Source organism: Rhodnius prolixus, unplaced genomic scaffold (assembly GCF_049639745.1).
Source record: "Rhodnius prolixus isolate KJV_2025 unplaced genomic scaffold, Rpr scaffold_9, whole genome shotgun sequence".
Lineage (NCBI taxonomy): Eukaryota > Metazoa > Arthropoda > Insecta > Hemiptera > Reduviidae > Rhodnius > Rhodnius prolixus.
The window spans coordinates 9,609,140-9,631,466 of record NW_027411604.1 but is presented as its reverse complement, the minus strand read 5'-3'; the positions used below and the strand labels follow the sequence as shown (position 1 = coordinate 9,631,466).

At 30.5% G+C, this 22,327-nt stretch overlaps 1 protein-coding gene and 1 long non-coding RNA gene across 2 annotated transcripts; one reads left to right on the top strand and one right to left on the bottom strand.

Moving 5' to 3' along the window:
• Positions 1-675: 675 nt before the first annotated feature.
• Positions 676-2,880, bottom strand: LOC141454496 (uncharacterized). Its single transcript, XR_012458746.1, has 2 exons — positions 2,757-2,880; positions 676-1,637 (listed from the first exon to the last, which is right to left on the bottom strand). It is a non-coding gene; the product is annotated as an uncharacterized lncRNA (long non-coding RNA).
• Mapmodulin (acidic leucine-rich nuclear phosphoprotein 32 mapmodulin) lies at positions 1,552-20,214 on the top strand. Its single transcript, XM_074128763.1, has 8 exons — positions 1,552-1,694; positions 10,317-10,460; positions 11,071-11,190; positions 11,520-11,632; positions 11,717-11,796; positions 12,755-12,855; positions 13,680-13,785; positions 14,286-20,214. Exons 1-8 carry the CDS (start codon positions 1,647-1,649, stop codon positions 14,339-14,341), a joined length of 768 nt encoding a protein of 255 aa, XP_073984864.1. The 5' UTR covers positions 1,552-1,646; the 3' UTR covers positions 14,342-20,214.
• Positions 20,215-22,327: the final 2,113 nt, after the last annotated feature.

Genomic DNA, 22,327 nt, shown 5'->3' with positions numbered 1-22,327 from the left:
GGGCCTGGACCTCCTCAACAAGTTTTCCTCATACGTCACGGTCTGTGGCCTTAAGGTTAACTTTTATAAATATTGAGAAAATTCCCGACTATTTTAGCTGGGAGAAATTGGGAAATATTTGCTGCTACGATTAATACGGTGAAACGGTTCTAAATATATATCTTAAACAATATTTTAACAACTCATTACTTCCAAAAATTCAAAATTTTAACAGTTTAACGGAGTAAAGAAGAGAAAGAAATTCTAATTTGTGTAAAAATAGGGAAATATTGTTTGAAAACATCTACTTATTTATAAAATAATTATCCCTGTTTGATCTGAGTCCCCACTCTAAATTATTTAATCATCTAATATGCCTTCACGTCATATTCGTTTCATTAGTAGCAATATTGTGAAATGTTATTTGATTTTTTTTTTTTATTAGTGTCTACTAAGATTTGATTACATTATTTATTTTAAAAAAAACTGTTATATACACTTACAAATTTTGTTCTAACGTTGTTTATATATTCTAGTAGATTTTCTAGTAAGTAGGTTTTGCTACATTAAAATGGTAGTTTTGAGACAAACTGCAATTCTAGAATCCCCCTTAGAATCAAAATTTCCTGGTAAGAAGAAACCTATTAAAAGTACCACTAAATTACGCGATTTTATAAAATTAAAAAAAAAAAAGCATTCTTGTTTAAAAAAGTTTTATTAATTTTTTAATATTTGATTAATAAATAAATCGCGAATATATAACTAATTCATTTTTACTGGACAAGTATTATAAAGCTAACAAATGAAGCTACTAACATTAGCTTAAATGACTATTCTGCAACAGGTGTAAAAGCTACCCTAACAGAATCGTATCAACAGCGCAAGCTTACCAGCTCTTAATGAAAACTTATAAACTTTTTTCCAACTTCAGATTAGTCTACAACTAATTCTATTTTGCTTATGAACAAATATTATTTTTAGATTTTAGGTGAATGATGGAATTCCTAATTTAATTTTACTGGGGTCACTTTTGTGATTTCATTAAATTCTGCAAATAGCTATTGATTAAATTCTGATCTGAAAAAAAGGAAGATCAAACTAATTTTCAAGTTTTAATTTTTTCTTTAATTGTAATTATCTGATTTTTTTTTAAATGAATAAACCATATTTGAGGAACTGACTTGAAAAGTTTGTTATAAACATATTTTTAATTTTTCTTGTTTAAAAATTTAAATTTTTTCAATATTTTTAAAATTTTTATTGACGATTTAAAACTCAAAAAACATTTATTACAGATCAATTTATTAAAATTGTTGAATATTTTGAATAAAATTATGACTTTATTTACAAAAAATTATATTACTCATGTTATTAGTTTCGTATTTGAAAAGTGATACAATTTAAAACATTTTGAAGAGATAATCCCCAGGGTTGATAAGTATATAACTAATTTGGCTGTCGATCAATAATTGTGTTGATAACCACAAGGAGCGCTGAACGTTGTTCCCGCGTTGACCGTGGCGTTTCAGCCAGAGATCCGCCATTACAATCCTTCACAAGTTAGCTGCTAGGCTCGTTGTCATTTTTAAGTGGAGTTCGGAAGCACTGCATCTTTGTACCAGTACTTGTGTGTATCAATTTCTCTTGTTCTAGTTCTACTGAAGAGTATGGAAAAAAGGATAGAACTTGAGAAGCGTGGAAGGAAGCCAGATCAAGTAAGTAAATTATTATTATTTGTGTTTATAGACTGGTAGAATGTTAAATACCCCTTGACTAATTTTTTTTTTGAAAGTGATACCCCAAATATTTTTTATTCAAAAAATCTGAAATAAATTATGAATTATTATTTATTTAAAAAGTCGTTAATTAATTTTGGGTGCTACGTAATTGCGCATATTGTGTCCTAAAATTGAAAACTGGGGGTTATATTCATTTTTAAACAAATTAAATTTACTATAATTTGGAAAGTTGTTTAGTGAAATGTTGGTGAGAATTTTACGGGAACTTTGAGCTAAAAAATTGTCCGATTTTTTGCTCTCTTTTATAATTGAGATAATAACTAATGTCCACTAATTTTTGGCTTAATTCAAACCGTTTACCATATGCATTCCACCTCCAATGTTGATGTGCAGGTTTTATTTGTCTTAATGCCATTGTAGGTTTAAACGTTGTCTTTGAATTGGCCTTAGTTTTTATAAAGAAACATTTTATAGGATTTCTTTTGAATAAAGATACAAAACCGATATAATTTTTTTTTGTACGTTTTTAAAAGCGGAGGTATCTAATTTTTGAAGATAACTTATTTAAAGAACTATTATTTATTTGATTTTATGTTAAATTTTTTAAATACTTGCATTAGTTCAGTTTTAAATACAATTCCCCGGCTTTTATTTATTACATGCCCCCTTGGAGATTGTTGTTGTAGGGTATCTCATGGCATCACAACACAACGGGTTAATTTTGTTAAATGTAAAAATAGCTTTTTTAATAATATAATATCTTTTTAAATTTATTATTTAATAGTTTTTGTAAACAAAAAATTAATTGTGTTTTCTATAAGAGCTAGATTAATAGATGTCAATTAATTGCGTTTTCACGCATTTTGGGGAACATATACCGGCAGCCATGTTTGGTCGATTGCTATGCGCATTTGTTCTTTTTTATGTTGTGGTCATTTATTAATTTGTTTAATTCAATATAGAGGTCTAAAAACATCGTTAAACTTTTTTTATCATTTATAAGGAAATATGTTTTATTTTATATAACAAATACCTTACAAGTATATTTTAGTTGGTAAAATATTAGGCGAATGATAGAGCCCTTGTTAGGAACACGTTCAGCAGTAAACCCCACCTATTGAAAGTCACTTGTGAACTGGCTCTAGCTATGTTTTCTGCCGACTTGTTGAACAAATCAATAAATTCGCGTGGCGAATAAATGTCATAATGACCCCCCTACGAATAAAAATAATTTTATTTTACGCCAAATAATTTAATTTAATTTTTTTTTAGTCTAAGATAAATTGTAATTTGCAAATTCTAAAAATAATATTAAGCATAAATACTTGCATTCAGAAATAGTATTCTTATCATTATCCATATAGTTGTATTAATGCCGACCTCTAAACTTGGTTTTACCTTGAATAAAGAGATTTTTTTTTTTTACGTTTATATCAATCTTTGAAAAAGTATTTATTAATTTTATTTATTTATATATATTTACATTAAAAACTACATACATATAGTTTTAATAAATAAATAGGTAGTGCACAAAATATTTTTTTGTCTTTACTTTCTTTAAACCCGAACTTAATCGATGCCCTCTTAGTCGATTTGCCTTGCTAAGGTTCTTGAAGATTTCATGACTGTTCCTATCTTTATAGAAAATAATTTATTACAAGGCTTTAACGTTCATTGGGTTAAAGTCTGTAACTCTGTTTTGTTAGAAGCTTTAAAATATTAAATTCATTTACATATCATCTAATTTCCCCCACTTTAAATATAAGTTAATTAACATCTATTGAGAATATAGTTGTCTTTGATTTATTGCAAGGAAGAATTTTTTTTTTTCGATTAAACATTTAATTGCATAAAAATATTTATTATTTGACCAACTTTTTCTTGTAGTTAGAAAGTAGGTTTAAAATTTCTAGTTCAGATTTTAATGTTAAGCATTATATTATTTTGCAATGTCAGGTTTAATATGTAGCTAACCCGTGGCCTCTTAACTATACTAACTTTGGCCTGATTGTGTTTCTTACTTACTAACTGCTAGTAAAGTTGGAAGCTTTCTTTAATTTACATATATTTTTATTAGTAGTTGAGATTAACTTTTTGAAATTGATAATTCATTTTGTTTATAACCGGTATCTTATTTGTTGCGTAAATGCAATTTCAATGTAAACTGAAACCCAACTTTGCTCAGGCTTACTTCTAATCGATAAACAATGTGTTTTTCTTTCTGTGACTGAATAAAATAAATACGTTGGTCAAGAGTGTCGTTAAGTTCTAATATTCTTGCTGAGCTCTCCAACTTCTCGATTCCTATTACATACTTCCCAAAACCCCCTTATGGAATGATCTAGCGGTGTTTTGTAAAGACTGCTATGGAAAGCGCGATTCCTACTACTTACATCGCTGCTGCCCCCATTTAATGAGAAATCATGGTTGAATTCCAGGTTTACCAAAACAGAAAAAAAATATGTCCATGGGTAGGGAAGGGATGATCGTAAGAGCAGAAGGCTGTGGCCACCTCCACCACATTGAGTTACCGCCCACCAATCTCGCAAGTCCAATTCTCACCGCCAGTAAATCCCCGGAACAAAGCTGCTTGAGAAGAACAGGGCTTTGCCGTGCTCTCTCAATCTCGTGCCACTATCAGTCAGTGCTTTTCACTACTTAACTCAGGAAGTGCAATGAAGAATTTGCATAAAAATTTCTCATCTTTTCCGGAACGAAAATAATTTATATAATAGTATATTAAATATTCATTGTTGAATTTTGGTCTACTTAGCAACCTCCACTGCTACTGTCTAGTGATGGACAATGTTGTCAGTAATACGAGAACATGTCCATAGTCTAGCTATATTCCAAGAAGGAGGTACGAGGTCGTGTGACCTAAAAATGCACCTTAAATATTATTAGCGATGATGAAGTTATTTCATAGACATTTAATGGTAATCCCAGATAAGTTCTGTAAGATTTTGGTTGTTAATAATTTCATTTTTACCCTTATTATTCGTCCTTCCAATTCCATATTCAAAAAATTAAATCCACCCAGCTTCCTAAACATATATCAATCGATTAGTACCAAATTAAGTGGTTTTCGCTGCTTCCGGAACCAAATAGATGTTTTAAATTGAATTTGCCTGAACACACCTATGTTTTTGAGTCACAGAAAATCTACTGGGGTAGTGTGTAAGTGTGACTCAGTGCAATCTCAACCGCCATTGACATGCAACAAGTCAGCCGATAGTGTCCAAACTCGCAAGAGAAATGTTTACTCCGCGGCTGCGTACTACTGCAATTGTTAGTCTTAAAATTAATTCTTCTGCTTCAGGAATAAGGCTCGGGTGATTTTCTTCGCTTTTCACATTTTGTGATTCCGGATGTCCTCATTTGTTTTCCTTACAAAACAAAATATTTTCTCTACTGTCCTAACTTACAGGCTTGGTGATCTTAAATGATCATAATTCTGTTTTAAATACTTTTTCAATAATTAATTATAATTCTCTTTTACTGTTAGGAAGTAATAGTGAGTGGGAGTAATTCCTATTTTGAAATTGCTGTTTATTTTTTTTTAAAAGTAAGGGTCTTTAGATTACATTTAGATAGCATGTGAATTCAGGATGTTCAAATTGAATACAAAGTGAATTTTGAAATTACTAGGTTATTACATACGAGAACTTTCTTAACAGATAATCGAATGAGAAAACTTTACTCTTTTTTTTCTCCACTTTTATGCAATTTCGAGTTTTTTAAAATATTACTTTTGTGGCATTTTAGTATCGCAGGTAGCGTGTGACGATGTATTTAGGTAGTTGTCAAATTATTTACACACTATCCAACCCTGGAAGATCCATTTTTGAATGAAGTTATAAGTACAAATCAGGTGAGAAGTAAGAAATCAAGCACGCCTGTCGTCGACATTATAAATTTTGTGAAGTTTCATAAATATTTGCATAGATTTTGGGTGCATGTTGTGTGAAGGATTGGTCGATAGAATCGAACTTATTTTTGAAATTATTAAGTAGGTTTCAAAATAGGTAGGTTCAGAAAAAACATTCATTTTTAAAATAAGGAAAAGTGTAAAAAATGTTCTACATTTTAATATTTTTAAACTTGTTTTATTTGAAATGTTCTAATTTTTCATTTATTAAAACATTTGGAAGAAGAATAAATCACAAAAATAGGGCTAAATCAGCATTTTTATCAAAGTGAAACGTGCGGAAATAGGAATTATTTATATTGTCAGCAAATATGTGCATATGTAATATGAATTCTCTTTAACACCATTTAGATAGAAGTAATATGTTAACTTTTATTTAATTTTGTTTTATTCTCTACTTGGATTCCTCGGAGTCGGACTCCTTCATTTTGTGTTCAACAACAGAATTTTCTGGTAATCATTCATAAATACGAAGGATAGGTGGCTAACTTAACTCTGAAGAAAAGAGGCAATTTAAATTGTAAGTAGAAGAATTTGGACTGTAAGTAGAAGGAATTCTAAGATTAGCTGTCAATTTTTTTCGACCCGTATTCAGTTAATAAGACACTACGTAGAGTACTAAGAAATGGTTGAAAGAATTCAAAACGGAGGATAGACTGTCCAATAATCGTATTAGATTTTCTGAAAAATACTGTTGATAAGTTTTGAAATTCATCAAATAATTATGAATTATTATTTGACGAATAATCACTGAAATTCTAGAAAATTCAAACTTTACCGTTAGGTGGTTCAAACTAATTTATTGATTCTAACGTTCTTTCGATAATACTAATACTTGAGAGTAATCGGAGGGTTCTCAATCGATAGTTCCATCAAACTGTCTCATCAAGTAATCATTGCACATTCATACACCACATGGTACACAAATAAATGGTGTTAAAAGTCCCTAGTTTGGGGCAAATATGTTTTGGCCTTTTTAAATGGATATTTGTTTGAACATTGATAGGATTGTCTTTAATAAAGGAAAACAAGTTTGGATTCATTGACATTTGTGGAAAAATTTGTATTGTTTTTTTTGTTAGAGAAAAATTATTGTTATATTTAAGCCTGTTTTTTCGATTATTTAATATAAAAATACAAGGATCGATTAATTTATTTTATTTTTACAATTAGGTTAAAAACGTGTTTGTTTGTTTAATAAATAGTAACTCATTTTTTTTTTCAAGTTTATATAAACATTTGGACAAACTTATGTTTAGCAAATTATGTTTTTTAATTCAATTATTAACGTTTCCATCAAGTATGTGTTTGATTTTACAAGGTTATTTTTATATAACAGCAAAATTTTAACATTATATTGTAACATTGACAATATCGTTGCCTATAGTGCAGTAGTGGGAATCATGAAATAATCGGTTAGAGAAGGGGAAGATGATGCCTTCTCTCCCGTTAAAATGGACACCGTTCCAATATTTGTATTTGTACCCATGTCTGGACAAGTTTGTTAATGATTGCGTAACTATTTAAAATTTATTCTATAAAAAAGAAAATAGGATAAAAGATTGTCAACTGAGGTGATGTAAACATTTTGTTCTATTTTTAATTTATGTATTTGTTTTCGTGTGTGAATAATACTATTACAACTTTCGCTTGTTGGAATTGAATGAAATTTTTCTTCGTTACTATTTTTTTAAAAAAAAGCCACATCACTATGTTTCCTAACGTTTTCAGTTTCAGTTTGGAAGGTATGTGTGGATGGAAACCACAAAATTAAACAAAAGTCAGGTTTAAGATAAATTATCGTCTTGAATTATACAAATCTTACAAAAAGATGGATGAGTTTTTTCCCAGAATCATTTATTAATGTTCGATGTAGGATTCTTTGGGTGTTGTATAGCATTCTAGTCTTAGTATAGAAAATAAAATTTGGACTATATCACTTCAAATAGAACATTTTACCTGAGTGGTTCTCACCAAAGTTTTCTTTTTATAGCAAGTAAGTGATTCAAAATGTGCCAAAATAGAAAAATAGAAATCCTAGAGGATTACTGATAAATAATTGATTTAAATGGATTCTAAATTTGCCTTTTTGTTTCTTGATCTTTATTGTATGATATTGATTTTGTTTTTTGGAAAGAGATGTTCAAAGTAACTTCTAAGCAATATTTCGTAAAATTCGTCTACCTATTCAGGCTGCAAAAAAAAAAAATCGAAATTATCAAACAGAATAAAAGTCATGTATGTACCATAGTTAGAATTTTGATTATTATTTATACATTTGAAAAAGGCGTTCATTTCTAAGGTTTAATTAACACCAACAAAATATAGGCTGAAACAAAATTATTTAATATTCCTGTTTCAAAAAAAAGGAAACTCAAAAGAAACTAGTAAAGAAAGTAGTCAAAAAAAAAATTTTTTTTTGATTCAATGTGGGTGAGTATAATATACGAGGGTCGTTTGAAAAGTCCGTGCAAAAATAAAATGTACTTAATTTTTTGGGGTAAACCTTTTTTATTTTTCAACATAGTCTCCTTTTAGGCTTATACACTTTGTCCAACGCTGCTCTAGTTTGTTGATCCCTTCCGAATAATAGGATTTGTCCAAGTCTGAAAAATAGCCATTCGTTTCTGCAATCACCTCCTCGTTTGAATAAAATCTTTTTCCCGCCAGCCATTTCTTCATATTGGGGAACAAATAGTAGTCCGAGGGAGCCAAGTCTGGAGAATAGGGGGGATGTGAAACAAGTTGGAACCCTATTTCCATTAATTTTGCTACCACAACTGCTGAGGTGTGAGCTGGTGCGTTGTCGTGATGGAAAAGGACTTTTTTGTGGGCCAATCGTGGGCGTTTTTCTTGCAGCTCGGTTTTCAAACGGTCCAATAACGATGAATAATATGCACCTGTAATAGTTTTACCCTTTACCAGATAGTCGATGAGGATTATTCCTTGCGAATCCCAAAAGACAGTCGCCATAATCTTTCCGGCCGAAGGAACGGTCTTCGCCTTTTTTTTGGCGCAGATTCCCCCTTGGTAACCCATTGTTTAGATTGTTCTTTGGTCTCAGGAGTGTAGTGATGTATCCATGTTTCATCCACAGTGACGAAACGACGCTTAAAGTCCTGCGGATTCTTCTGGAACAGCTGCAAACCGTCCTTGCAACACTTCACACGATTTCGTTTTTGGTCAAGCGTGAGCAATCGCGGCACCCATCTTGTGGATAGCTTTGTCATGTCCAAATGTTGATGCAAAATATTTTGTACCCGTTCATTCGAGATGCCCACAGCACTAGCAATCTCACGCACCTTCACTCTTCTGTCATCCATCACCATATCATGGATTTTATCAATGATTTCTGGAGTAGTAACCTCAACAGGGCGTCCAGAACGTTCAGCGTCACTTGTGCCCATATGGCCACTCCGAAAATTTTGAAACCACTTATCAACTGTTCTAATCGAAGGTGCAGAGTTACCATAATGTTTGTCAAGCTTCTCTTTAGTCTCCTGAGGCGGTTTGCCTTTCATAAAGTAGTGTTTAATCAACACACGAAATTCTTTTTCGTCCATTTTTTGAAAATCACTCGACTTCCTCGATTCAAACGAATGCCAAACACAAAGAAATAGACCGATCTGGCTGAAACTTGGTGTGTGTTCTTCCAAGAGATGCTACTAACTAAACATAACCTCGATACGCGCCAGTGGTGCTATCTCTCTGACTTTGCACGGACTTTTCAAACGACCCTCGTAAATTATGTTCAGTTAACTTCAACAGTATTTCAAAATTACATTATTTGGTATTTAAGGCCTACTAGACAGACAATTAGAGGCGCTGTATGTATTTCTGTGATACTAATAGAGAAAAAGTAACTTGAGGGCAAGTGTTTGGATTCGCCTTATAAAAATAACTCCTAATTTGTTCGAGTATGTACATTGTTAGGCGTGTTAATACCGTTGGTTTTATACCAGTGGATAAAATTTTAACATTATAACCCATGGTAGGTTAGTTTTTTTTTTATATGCGAAGGCTTTGGATTGTCATCGTAACTTCAGAGATTGATTCATGAAGTTGGTCACAAAACATAGTCACGAATTGCTAATTATTAGGTTTTGGTAGTAGAATTCTTTTGAATCTCTGATGGACAATATGTAAGATCTCATCTTCTTCCCCGAAGACGACTTAACACCTCTTCTGCCAGGAGAAGGCTCTCAGAAAAGCCAACGTATTGTTGAACGGTTGTGTAGCTTATTTTTGGTACCTAATAAATTCAATTATTGAGCCGACATTTGTGAGTAGTGTGTAAGTCACCACATCATATGATCTGCCTTAAAAGAGGACTAAAAAGAACCTTTTAAAAGCATGATCTTAAATATGATGAGCTTTGGGGCTACCTTTTCCACTATTTCTACAGGAAAAGAGTGCAAATTTTACTTTAGAGGAGTACCATTCAAGTAGCATTTACATGCTTCAAAAAGGCTCACACAAATCCGAAGCCAGCTGTGGGGTTCGGAAGCATACGAATTCGATTTACGATATCCCAAATCCAAGAACTTAGTTTTAATAACATGGTGAAATTTGAAAACATATTGAATTTATTGTGTTTAATTATTAATAGAAGTTATCTATATGCATTATTATTTTTATTTATATTTCTTTATTTTTTTTTTCTGTGGCAGATATACGAGTTAAATCTTGATAATTGCAGAAGTACTACTATTGAAGGACTAACAGACGATTTTACAAATTTAAAGTCACTCAGCCTTATAAATGTCGGCTTAACTAGCCTAAAAGGATTTCCAAAACTTCCTAATTTGCAGAAGGTAAATAATTTTTTATTTGTTAAAATATTTATGATCTTTCTATTAATTTGAAATTTAATTAATTCATTTCTTTTTTGCACAAACGTTATTTATTGTATGAAAAATTGTTCTTCTTTTTTTTTGTTTACTATTAATTGTTTGTGCTAAATTAATTGCTGCACAGACACCAGTTTTATGATAATAAATAATAAAATTGGTCGATTTGTAAGCTACAGTTTTCATATACTTCAGTCTTCAAATTAATAAGAAGTTTAACAAAAAAATTGGTACCTGTTCTCTGAAAAAAAAAAAAACCTCTACGACAGCTTATTGTTCTTTTACTAAATATTAGAACTATAATTCACTAATGCTGGGTGGAATTCTGTTGAACTTATTTTTTCATTTTGCGGTTATATTCAACAATGATTGTGGCATGATGTGGTTGGAAGTGTTTGATAACGTATCCTGATTTTACTAACGTTGTACTAATTAGCTATGTAAGACCAGAAAGCAACAGTCTTATTTCCTTGTAAATGTAGATTTATTATTAATTGCAAATAATTGATTAGTCCAATATAAGAAAAATTTAATTCAAGGCCAATTTTGGTCGATTTCTCATTTTAATTTATAGCTTGAACTCAGCGATAACAGGATTTCGAATGGTTTGAATCTCCTTCACACAAGCCCGAAATTGACAAACCTCAATCTCAGTGGGAATAAAATCAAAGATTTAGACACGTTGGAACCACTGGTATTTTGTTATTTATTATTTTTTATTTTAATGCTTTAAGGCGCGTCAAAATCTAAGGTTATTGGCGCCCGGAGTTTTTTTCAGTGCACTGCCGGCCTCCGGACAGTATTCTCTCATTATAGACAACACTGTCCATCACCGGACAGTGAGCTGTAAGAAGCTCCTAGGAAGAGAAAATCTAAGGGTCAGCTGCTGGATTCGAACCCGGGACCTCCGCGTGGGAGTCCAGTATGCTAACCTCATAGCTAATCCCTTGTTATTTATTTTACTTTATAAGAAATTATTTTTCTTTTACCTTCTTTTAATCGTATGTTTATTTATCATTTTAGAAAGAATTTGAACATCTTAAAAGTTTGGACTTATTTAATAATGAAGTAACGGTTATTGATAATTACCGAGAAAAGCTTTTCAAATTGTTGCCCAGTTTAAAATATTTAGATGGGTAAGATTTTTGTGATCTTATTATTTCAACTGTCAGTATTGATATTTAGCCTAACATTTATATCAATAATTTTATGTGATTCAGGTTTGACGTCAAAGAACAAGAAGCTGATGATAGCGAACAGGAAGTAGATTCTGTTAATGGCAATGAGGAAGAAGAGAGTGGTAGGTTAAATTTAAACATTCAATTAAAATAAAATAAACTTAAAAAGGAAATTCTTATATCTATAGAAAAATTAAACAAGGTCTCAACATTGTTAGTACGAGTATTTTGAGATTTCCATCAGTGGAGGTTAATGGGTGATTTAGAATCGTGAAATCTTTTAAATTAATCATTTTGTTTTTGTGATAAGACAATGAACTTGTTCCCGACCTCTCTCTCCTGTAATGGAAGTTCTGATACCAAACCTATCGTAGTCAAGTTGGAGCGAATTCTGTTCGATGCCTCTAGACAATACTGTACTCCATTTCAAACGTATCTATTTTCTGATTAAGGAATGTTGAGAATGGCTCCCAATTGATAATATAATAAAGATAATATTCATATAAGGATACTCAAATCGTCATGTATGTGAAAATGATTGTATTGATGTTAGGAAAGACTAAATTGAGATAAGTAGATAAATTTTAAAATTTATTTTTAACTACAAAATTATTAATATTGTAGAGTACTATTCATCTCCTTTATTTCATCCAAGAAACATAAATTATTGTCAACTTCTCTGTACTTAAGTTGTTGAGCAAAATTTAAAGTTTTAAACTGAATATTTTGATGGCCAATATAATATTGCGTATAACTAATTATTGAAGGTTATAACTTATCTTGAGGTTTCATCGCCTCTGTCTTGTAAATGTGCGACCCAGTAACAAACAGTGACAAAGAGGTGCTTGGCTCACTTGCTCACCTCTTCTTGAGGGCTCACAAAGTTGTCGTCACAACAGTGACGTTGGAAATAAGGCTTATCTCTCGCCGCAATTCTTTTATTATTTACTTCTTTCAAGTTCTTGCTAATAAACAGATATTTTTCAAGCCTAGTAACTTTACTTATAGGATAGGTGGCTCATATTTAGTTATGTAAACTTTACAAAACAATTTTTTTTTTTTTTTTCTATTTATAACCAGATGAATATGGTGATGGTGAAGGTGGTGAAGAGGAGGAGGATGAAGACATAGAAGACGATGAAGAAGTTGGCTTAGACGCTGTTTACAAGGATAATTTAGAAGTATGTATCCATTATCGTTTATCATTTGAATGGTGTCTTCTTCAGTGTAAAAATTGATGCTTGATTATTCCTTCTTTTGACTTTTGATAAATCATTATAGGAATTAGACATTAATCATATATTACGTTCCATCAGAACCTCCTGTTGGTGTTTATAAGGAGAATTCTCCGTGAGAGTTAGGAGTTCCATTAGAACCAGAACCCAAATCAACTTCAAAAAGATTTATGATCTGATCAGAGTAGTCAGAAACCATATACTTAGCTTGTATGAAGCAGTTGGTAGCTTCATTTGTTTTATGTAGGAAAGGTTCAAAAAAATTCTTTTAAATTTCTCCGACATTCGCATTGTAATTAAAGTGTTTCAGCTGAACCTAAATTCATATCTAGTTTAAAGCAGTAGTTGGTTCAACCAAGCGCACTGAATAATCGAAAACTGATCATAAATTGACTGGATTGAACAATCTATAAAGGTTTAAATGTGAGGTACAAAAAATATTCAAAAAACAAATATTTTTTAAACAAAACGAATTAACAATACAATGAACAAAAAAAAACAAAAGTTATCTCTCAGAAGTTGAGGTAATTATAGGTTACATAAATGTTTCTTTCTTAGTCTACATTTTACATTTTCCAAGTAGAATGACGATTACGATTCTGTATTTATTTAAAAAGGATTAAAGCACAAAGTATTCTTATTAGTTAGAAATCATTCATGATACCTAATCTAATACAATTTATTCTTAAATAATATTCATAACAGTAGGCAAAACAATTTTACAATTAGTTACGATCTTATATGGTCTAATTTTAAGTTTTGAATGGCAGGAGGAAAGTGAAGGTGATGATTATGAAGGAGAAGGTTCAGAAGAAGAGGATGATGAATTCATTGAAGAAGAGGAAAGTTTTCAGGGTGATCTGGACACAGAAGAAGGTAATTTTAAATAATTTTAATGCTTTTTATATAAGTTTTACAGAGAATGCTTTCAGTAGAAAGTGGTGAGTGAAATACTCTTGGAATATACTTTATATAGTCTGGAACCCATACTGAGGCATGACTAGATCTTTTATGAAGTATTTAAGAAGAGCTAAAGTTCGCAATAAATCTTCAGTTTTCGAGGGTGGACTGAAGTAGTGATTAGGGGATCTTCAGTAAGTGTAGACATTAGGGACTCACTTTTAAGGCTAGATGCTTTTCGTCGAAAGTGGGAATGCCGACCAGGTACTAAAGCATCTTCTGGATATGGTAGAAACGTGACAGGTTAATGTCAGAAAACATTGAGAATCAATGAAAGAAAGGTTGGTTGTAGGATGCATTGCTTACAGATTGCGAGTGGCCATTTTTTATCCTTATGAATTAGTACAGATTTGTGCATCTCTTTTTTTTTTCTTTTGTTTTTGTTTTTTAAAATTCAATGTTCTTCAAATTTACAGACGCCACACCGAGGGGTAAGAAAAGAAAGCATGAAGGGGAAGAGGAAGTGAATTAAAACTACTAGTTAACATACTCCCAACCCAGTTTGTGGGAAAAGAAAAATATTTAATTTTTAAAAAAAAAGAGGGGAAAAATTTTTAAAAATACAAAAATAAAATAAAAATAAATCAGTGATTTCCTACTAAAGTGTAATCAAAAATCAAGATCACAACTATTGGGGACATTGCACATCCAATGCTCGTCGTCGATCTTAATTATTTTTTTTGTTTTATTTTATTGTAAATGTTACAACCCTCCAATAACCATTTTGTACAGTTGTTGAAGAAAATATGATTTTTTGTTTTTGTTTTTTAAAATTATTTATTTTTTTCTCACTACATTCTCTTTTTTAAAATTAATTTGGTGTCATTTTTTTTTTTTTTTTTAACTTCAGGTTTTGATCCCGATAGTTGTGTATTGTTAAAAAATTATAAATTAGGTCGGGTTTTTAACGTTACAACTTTATTATCGTGTTCTTTGCTTTGATTTACTCTTTTCTTTTTAATTTATTTACGTGGGATTATAATTTTTTTTTTTTTACTCAGTGAATTTTTTGATGAAAGCGAATTGAATAAAATATAATAAAAAACCTGATTTTTTAAAAAATTAATTTTTTAATTATTTTTCTTGTTTACTATTTCGTTGTAAGTAATTTAAACAATTTTTTTTTAATGAGCTAATTGGATATTTATTTTAACATTTTTTAAAAACAAAAAAGAGAAAAGTAAAGTAAAAAAACTTATATGTAAAAAACATATATTACAAAAAAAAAAAAATCTAATTATATATGTACGATGTATGTATCTTTTGAATACATATATATTGATTTATAAATCTACTTTAACCAAGTGCCTAATCTCTTTGTAGATTTTCAAATATTTAAATCTATCTCATCCTTAAGAAAAAGTAATAATAATAAAATAAAGAAATATATATATAAATATATTTAAAAAACAAATTGGGGTGATATAAAGTTGTATGTTGCAAAACACCGACCTTAGTTTTTATTTAATTTCTTTTTTCTTTTTTTTTACTTTAAAAATGGAACACTGGTTAAATATAAATATATTTATTCTAAAATAAAGTAAAAAAAAAATTTAATAAATAAAATTTTTATTTTTTGCATTAATAAATGAGAATTGTCATGTATAGAGATATTTTTTAGGTTTTTGTACAGCATTATTATTGTTCCACAGGTTTACAAGGCACATCCTTAGATTATTAATATTTTTATTTTCTATTTTTTTTTTTTTTTTTTTTTCTTTAAAGTTAAGAATTTAAAAAAGTAAAGGGATGATGTTTTATAAGTTTGAGTAAAGGAGTGAATGTCATATTAAATTAGTTTGAAGCGATTTTCTGTGTTCGTTTTCGGAAACTAGTTGCTCCTATTGCCAGCGAAGGATGTCTCTTTTTTTTACGTCTGAAATTTTGTGTGGATTAAGGCTTTATTGAGCAAGGTTTAAGCTGAAAATTTGTGTAAACCCTGATAAGTGACCCATAAGATCAGTTTTCTATTATATCGGAATATAGTTTTCAAATTTTAAAACCCAACGTTAAAAAGAAAACTGGATTGTTCGAAATAGGTTTTTCAGTCAAGTAATTGTTAGCTCAGATTGAGGTCATCATCAAAAATTCATTTTTTATTGCTTATTGTATGATGCGAATTGCTAAGACCTCGTAAATACCGAAAGAACAGGAGGAAAAGATTCAATTTGGGGCTTACACTATTGTAATAAAGAAAATATCACTTCTTTTTTTGAAAACAGAAGTTCTGCGCCTGCGTCAAGCCGTTACCGTGCTACTGTGTGGTGAAAAGTATTAAACGCCATTACCTGCGAGGAGATAGAAATTGGCTTTTGCTTGGCAGATTTTACAGAAAGACTGCACCATCTTTACTCTTTTACAGTATAGACCTCTGTGACTGCTATTTTTCGTTTATTATATTGTGGGAATTATCCAAACTCTTAGGGTTTCTCTGAAACTTTTCACAACTACTCCTGTTTACCAGTGCCCCTTAGTTTTAAGAGATAACGAGCTAGAGTTAACTTGAGTTGAAGCAAAACTCGCGATCATTACACTCATCACCTATTTCTCTGAAGGCTAAAGGGTGTTTTTGTCATGATTGAAAGAATATTTAGTTGTCTTAAGTCTAGGATATCCCACAGGGACTACCCATGGTCCTGGAAGAAGTGACCAATCCACTTCACCGTTAACGATTCTGCTCTTAATTAAGCCAACATCCTTGTCAGATATTCTTATTCTGGTAATTCAATTGTTTTATGGGTAGTTGCGATTCTTGGAACGAAACCTTACTATGATGTTCTAGTGATCTTACAGTAGCGTACCTTAAATGGCCAATTTTTATGTAGTTGCCAGTAGTTCTTCGAGTAACCAAAAGTTTACTTCATGAACCAGAACTGTGTCTCTTCCAGCACTAACCAACTCATACACAAGAGTAAAGAAATGAAACATTATTTGTTTTATACATTTTTGTTTCTCTTCCCTCATGGCAAATTGATGAAAGGATTCGACCTTCTTAGCTTGAAGATAGCTTTAACAACCACCTTGCTTCTACGTAGTTTTTTAAAGCCTTCCATGGTATATTTTTCATCAATTTTAGCTTTTAATAGAATCTGAATGGGTTACTCTCAATTTTTAATAAATGGCCTTACTACCTTGGTTATACTCTAAATCGAATGGCTGGACACCATCGATTTTTGAAAAAGGCTACAGATAGGGACATCCTCCGCTCACGATAGGCTTGAAACTAAACCTATAATTATAGAGTAAAGACAACAAAAGACTTCGATGCATCTATTTAAACCATCTTTAAACAAGAAATTATGAAGCAAGGCCAATGAAGAAGTTTAAAATCAGAAAAACCGTTTCAAAATAGTTGTAGCAGAAAAATAGTAAAAAGGAATGAGAAATCTACTTTGTTTTTAAAATATTATGTTTTAACATTTCGATTGAAAAAAAGAATCGATTAGAGCGAGAGGAGAAACTGAGGTCATTAGTCATATTTCATCATGAGTACGATATTATTATATTAGCAGGATCGTTGCCCAGATTTTAGGTTTTGTACTTCTGTCTAGCAAAAGGCTTTTTTCAGCAAACGGAATTAGAGTAAACTTATGCAGATCTAAATGGATATCGTTCTTTGTCTTAAAACAGTATACTGATCCGCTTTATTTTTGAGTTTAGGCCGACTAACTTCTCTTCCGAGAGAAATAAATGTACCATCCCATAAAGCTCTTACAAATTTATACAAATAAATTTTTTTAATAAAGTTCAATAGTTTGTTAATAAATTCTATTGTGCGATAGGTATTTCTTAAACCGGTGAGCACTTTGTGGTAACTTAGGTAATTAACTTAGCTTGAAAGCGTCCATTTTATCCTCATTTTATAGAGGAAACTCATCTCATGTAATGCTGGTTAAAGGTAAATCAAGGATTCAGAAGAGTTAATGGTTTGGTTGAATGCTGACCTTTGACTTCATGCAATTTTAATTCCTCTACATTTGAAAAAGCAAAACGCAAATTAATTATTTTGGTTTTATATAAAAGTTTCATTTAAATCAGGTTTCTTTTGTTTATTTCAACTTCCACAGTCCAATCCAAACCAAAAAGATTGCAAATACAACGTAACTTAGAACTCTATCCGACGCCAATAAATTTAAGTCGGTCTTATTTTATTATTTTTCAAGGAATTGTATTCAAAAAGCTTTTACTAAAAAACAGTACTTACTGAAGCCTTTCTACCATCCACCCCTGGACTTGTATGTGAGAAGTTTCCATTTCTCCAACCTGCATTGACTGAATCAATTGGTACAACCAAATGTTGGCAGACCAATGTACATGTGCTTCTGCCCCAACCATCCTACATTAGCACCTCAATATGATAGTCGTTAAGCCCGCTTGAAAAAAATACACTACTAGTCAACCATAGCAACGTATCTGTGTAACTTCTTTACTTAATCTTAAAACCTATGTTAAATGTTTTGTAAGAAACGGCCGTAGGGTAGAAGAGTCAGTTTTACAGTTAAGATATTATAAAAAAAAAAGGTGATATGTTAGAAGTTTTCCTAGCTTAATATACATTCTGGGCTAGGAAATGGTTGGAGTATAATTTCCCTTAATGTGCTTAGAAAAGGCTTAAGCTACTCAGTACTCCATGAAATATCGTCCAGCGATGAAATTGAAAGAAAGAAGTAAAAAAAAAATAAAGGTCTAAGAGAAAAATAAATTAGTTTTACTCTGGGGAAAATAATCGATACTTTTTGCTTCTTTGGAATAGTTTCTTATGAATTATTCAAACTTCCAACTCTTAAGTTTTAAATAAAATGTCTTTATTATTTTAATTTTGTTTCTTATTTCCTAAGTCGTGTATATATAAATTTTACATTAATTCTGATGTGCCCCTTTTACCTGTTACCTTAAATGGTGTTTTCTTTAAAATATTATTTTTTATGTTCTTGTAATTTGTACAGCTTTATGTATAAGTTTTTATTATTATTATTTTTTGTTTTCACAATAAAGATGAAAAATTATATAAATTATATAAATATATATTTAAAAAAATAGCGAATAAAATAATATGCCATGCCTTCAATCCTCTAATTTTATTTTTTATGATGGTTTTATTTATTTATTTTTAATTCTGCAAAGCACGTTGTTGGGACAAAGAACAAGGTACAAGGACCATATTACGAGGGTCATTCAAAAATAAAATGGATTTTACTTTTTTTTTACTTATTTATCAGTAATAGAAAGAATTGTAAAATATATATATACTTTTTCTACACAGTTCACTTCTTCAAAAGTACATAGTTGCCACCGGATGGTAAGCTTCTTCTTAGCATCATCAGTAAAAGATGGGCTCAGTGAACACAACATGTGGAGGTCCTTTCATCACAGCAGAGATTGTGTTCAAGAGGTTTTTCTTGAATTTGAGACCAAGTTCAACGCGAGATAGTTCTGTATGTGCATTTCCATGGTGTAAAAGAAGAGGTTTAGATTGTGTGCGGTCGACATTAGGGCATGCTTAAATGCACATCGCAATCAGCGTCCTTGGATTAAACACAAGCTCACGTCATCATTGCTGCTAGATTAAAGACGGCTTATGAATTTCATTTAACCACACTCACGACCACATCGTTTTTTGGTACAATTAAACACTTCAGTTTTTGACAGATTATGTTTAAAATCTGAAGTTGATTATTTTAAATTTTGGTTGAATTAATGCCTTCATTAACGAGAAATTGGATACTTATTCGTAGTGTACTGGACGGTAATAACTTGCTCGATTATTGTATTGATGAAAAAAAAAGATTACTTGTCGGCTAGACCAAATCATCGATCTACTGCTCATATCATTTTACTGTTTGTCATTACTCAGCGATTTATATTTGAATGGCCCTCGTATAAACGTTATTTTTTTCATCTTGTTTTTCTTAACAAAAGTGGTGAATTGGAATAAATTAAATGAAGTATGTAGTTAAGGTGATTTGTTGGAGAATTGCATTGTAAAATTGTACAAATTTTTTAAGAGTTGAAATGAGTGCTCACAGATATGTAGTTGGTTGTTGGATATATCTAGAAGTTTTATTAAAATGTTTTACTTAAGAATATGTTTTGGTGTAAAGATAAAAAACAAAAAAGGAAAAATGAAACAAAATTAATATTTGTACAGGATATTAAAAAATTATTTGAAAATGAAGAAAAAGCAAACACTGAAGAATTTGCACATAGAGGACGCAAGTATTTTATAGATTAGATTAATAAGATAAAAATATATATATATTTTTTTTCATTTGTATGAATTAAGCTAATTGTATTGTTAACTTAAAAATTATATATATATATATAAAGATTTGTACAATAATCTAACCTCAGTTCATTTCGTAAATGAGCCTAAGTCCTCTTATACATACATTTACATGTGTTTTTGCATGATTGGGTCGCACATAGAACGTGTTATACACTATTTTTGAGGAAATAATCGACTTCATATATCTTGATGTAGCTGCCAAAGTTGAAAAAGCTGATATTGATCAAATGATTATATTTATTGAGAACAGATTGTTTCAAAAAGGCATTGTTTCATACTAGGTTATTAATCAGCCTCGCGCCACATGACGTTTGACTTGAGATATTGTTCTGCTTGTAGCTTAATTGCAAATAGCAGCATCCGTTGTTTGATTAAAGTGCTTACATTTGTTCATTATAAGCAGTTAAACAAGTTAAAGCAGCAAATGTCACGTTGTTAATGATAGAATTCAAATTGAACGTTATTTACGTTAGTAACACGATTTAATAATTTTAAAACTGCAAATTTTTAGATTTTCACATACTTTCAGCTCTTGTAATTATATTCACTGAATACGGATGCAACGTTATGAAGTCATGCCATGTTGAAATATAATTAACGAAAGGAATCTAATACTTCATTGAAAGTTAAGTGACTACAGCTCTTCCAGCAATGTCCTCATTCATTATTTGTGGCATTATAGCCACATTTCGTTCATTAAAATTAATTCAAACACAATAAATAAATAAAATAATTCTTTTCTATTAGCCAAAACAATGAAGTCTTTGGATATCATGGTTTAGAAAAAGTATTCCTTTTCCTACAGCTGCTTCCTAATTTCTTTGATTTTCACATCATATTTTAGATATTATTATTATTTAATATAGATATTATTTCTTTCTCATTGCAATTCTTACCTTCGAGTTAGAACAAAATGCAAATTGATGGTTTAATAACTTCAAGTAATCGAACTTGGGTGTCTTGAAGTACATTGAAAAAATATTTCCAAATACATGAGAACATATGTACATAAGTAAATTATAAGATTCTAACATTTGTTTATCGTTGTTGCAATCTTAATATCAGAAACGATTCATCTTTTGCTATCTTTGACAATGCCTAAACTACGTTGAATAATTCAATTATTAATTAATATTTAATAACTCTTCAGCAAAATGCCATACGTATCTTGTCTAGGGTCGGTCCCTTCAAAAGGTAAGTTAAAGGAAAGAAAAAACTGAATTAGTAACTGCTAAATATATTTTATTGAATTTCAAATTGAAATAAATGTTCATATCTTTTGAACTGTGCTTCTACGTGCTTGTATTTTCAAATTTGTATTGAATTATTACTCAATTTATTAGTACAGCTTATGATGCATAGAAATTTGCATTTTAAGTTGAACGTAGTGTATTTTATAAAAAAACAATAACTGTTATAGAACCTCTTAATATCTAGCAAAGTGGATGCTACTCTCTGAACTGACACCCATTTTTTACATTGTATTTTTCTTAATTATTTTAAATAATTAACTTTTTTATTATATAGATATATTATCATTAGGTGGTATTATGTTTGTGTTGTTCAATTATAGTAAAATTAAGGGTAAAAAAAATTAAGTAATCGAAAAATTGCATAAAATGTAACCTTCCTTCTCGTGTGTTCACACTGTCATAGAAACTACTTAAGTGATTTTTTTGCCTGGGCGGGAGGGTGGGGCGAATATTTTTTGTCGCTACACAACATTTCGTTTGAGTTAAATATTTGATGTGTTTGAGTTTATGATAGAAGATTTAACTAGTTAGTAGTGGCCTATTTCAAAGAAGAATAATTGAGGATTAGAATGATATTTATTACGTTTGATAAATTGTTGACTAAACTATTAAATTTGTTAGCGTGTCATATTTACTTTTGTTTACTGTTTTTACTGCCCTCTAACGACAATTTAAGGAACTAAAATTCTTTTATGCTTGTTGATGAAGCTCCTTCTCTCCATTAACGTTGTTTAAATACTGATATTTTTTAACTAAAATTGTTATAACTGTTTTTACTGCCCTCTAACGGCAATTTAAGGAACTAAAATTCTTTTATGCTTGAAGCGATCCTCTCTCCTCAAACGTTGTTTAGATACTAATATTTTTTAACTGAAATTGTTATAACTGTTTTTACTGCCCTCTAACGGCAACTGTAAAA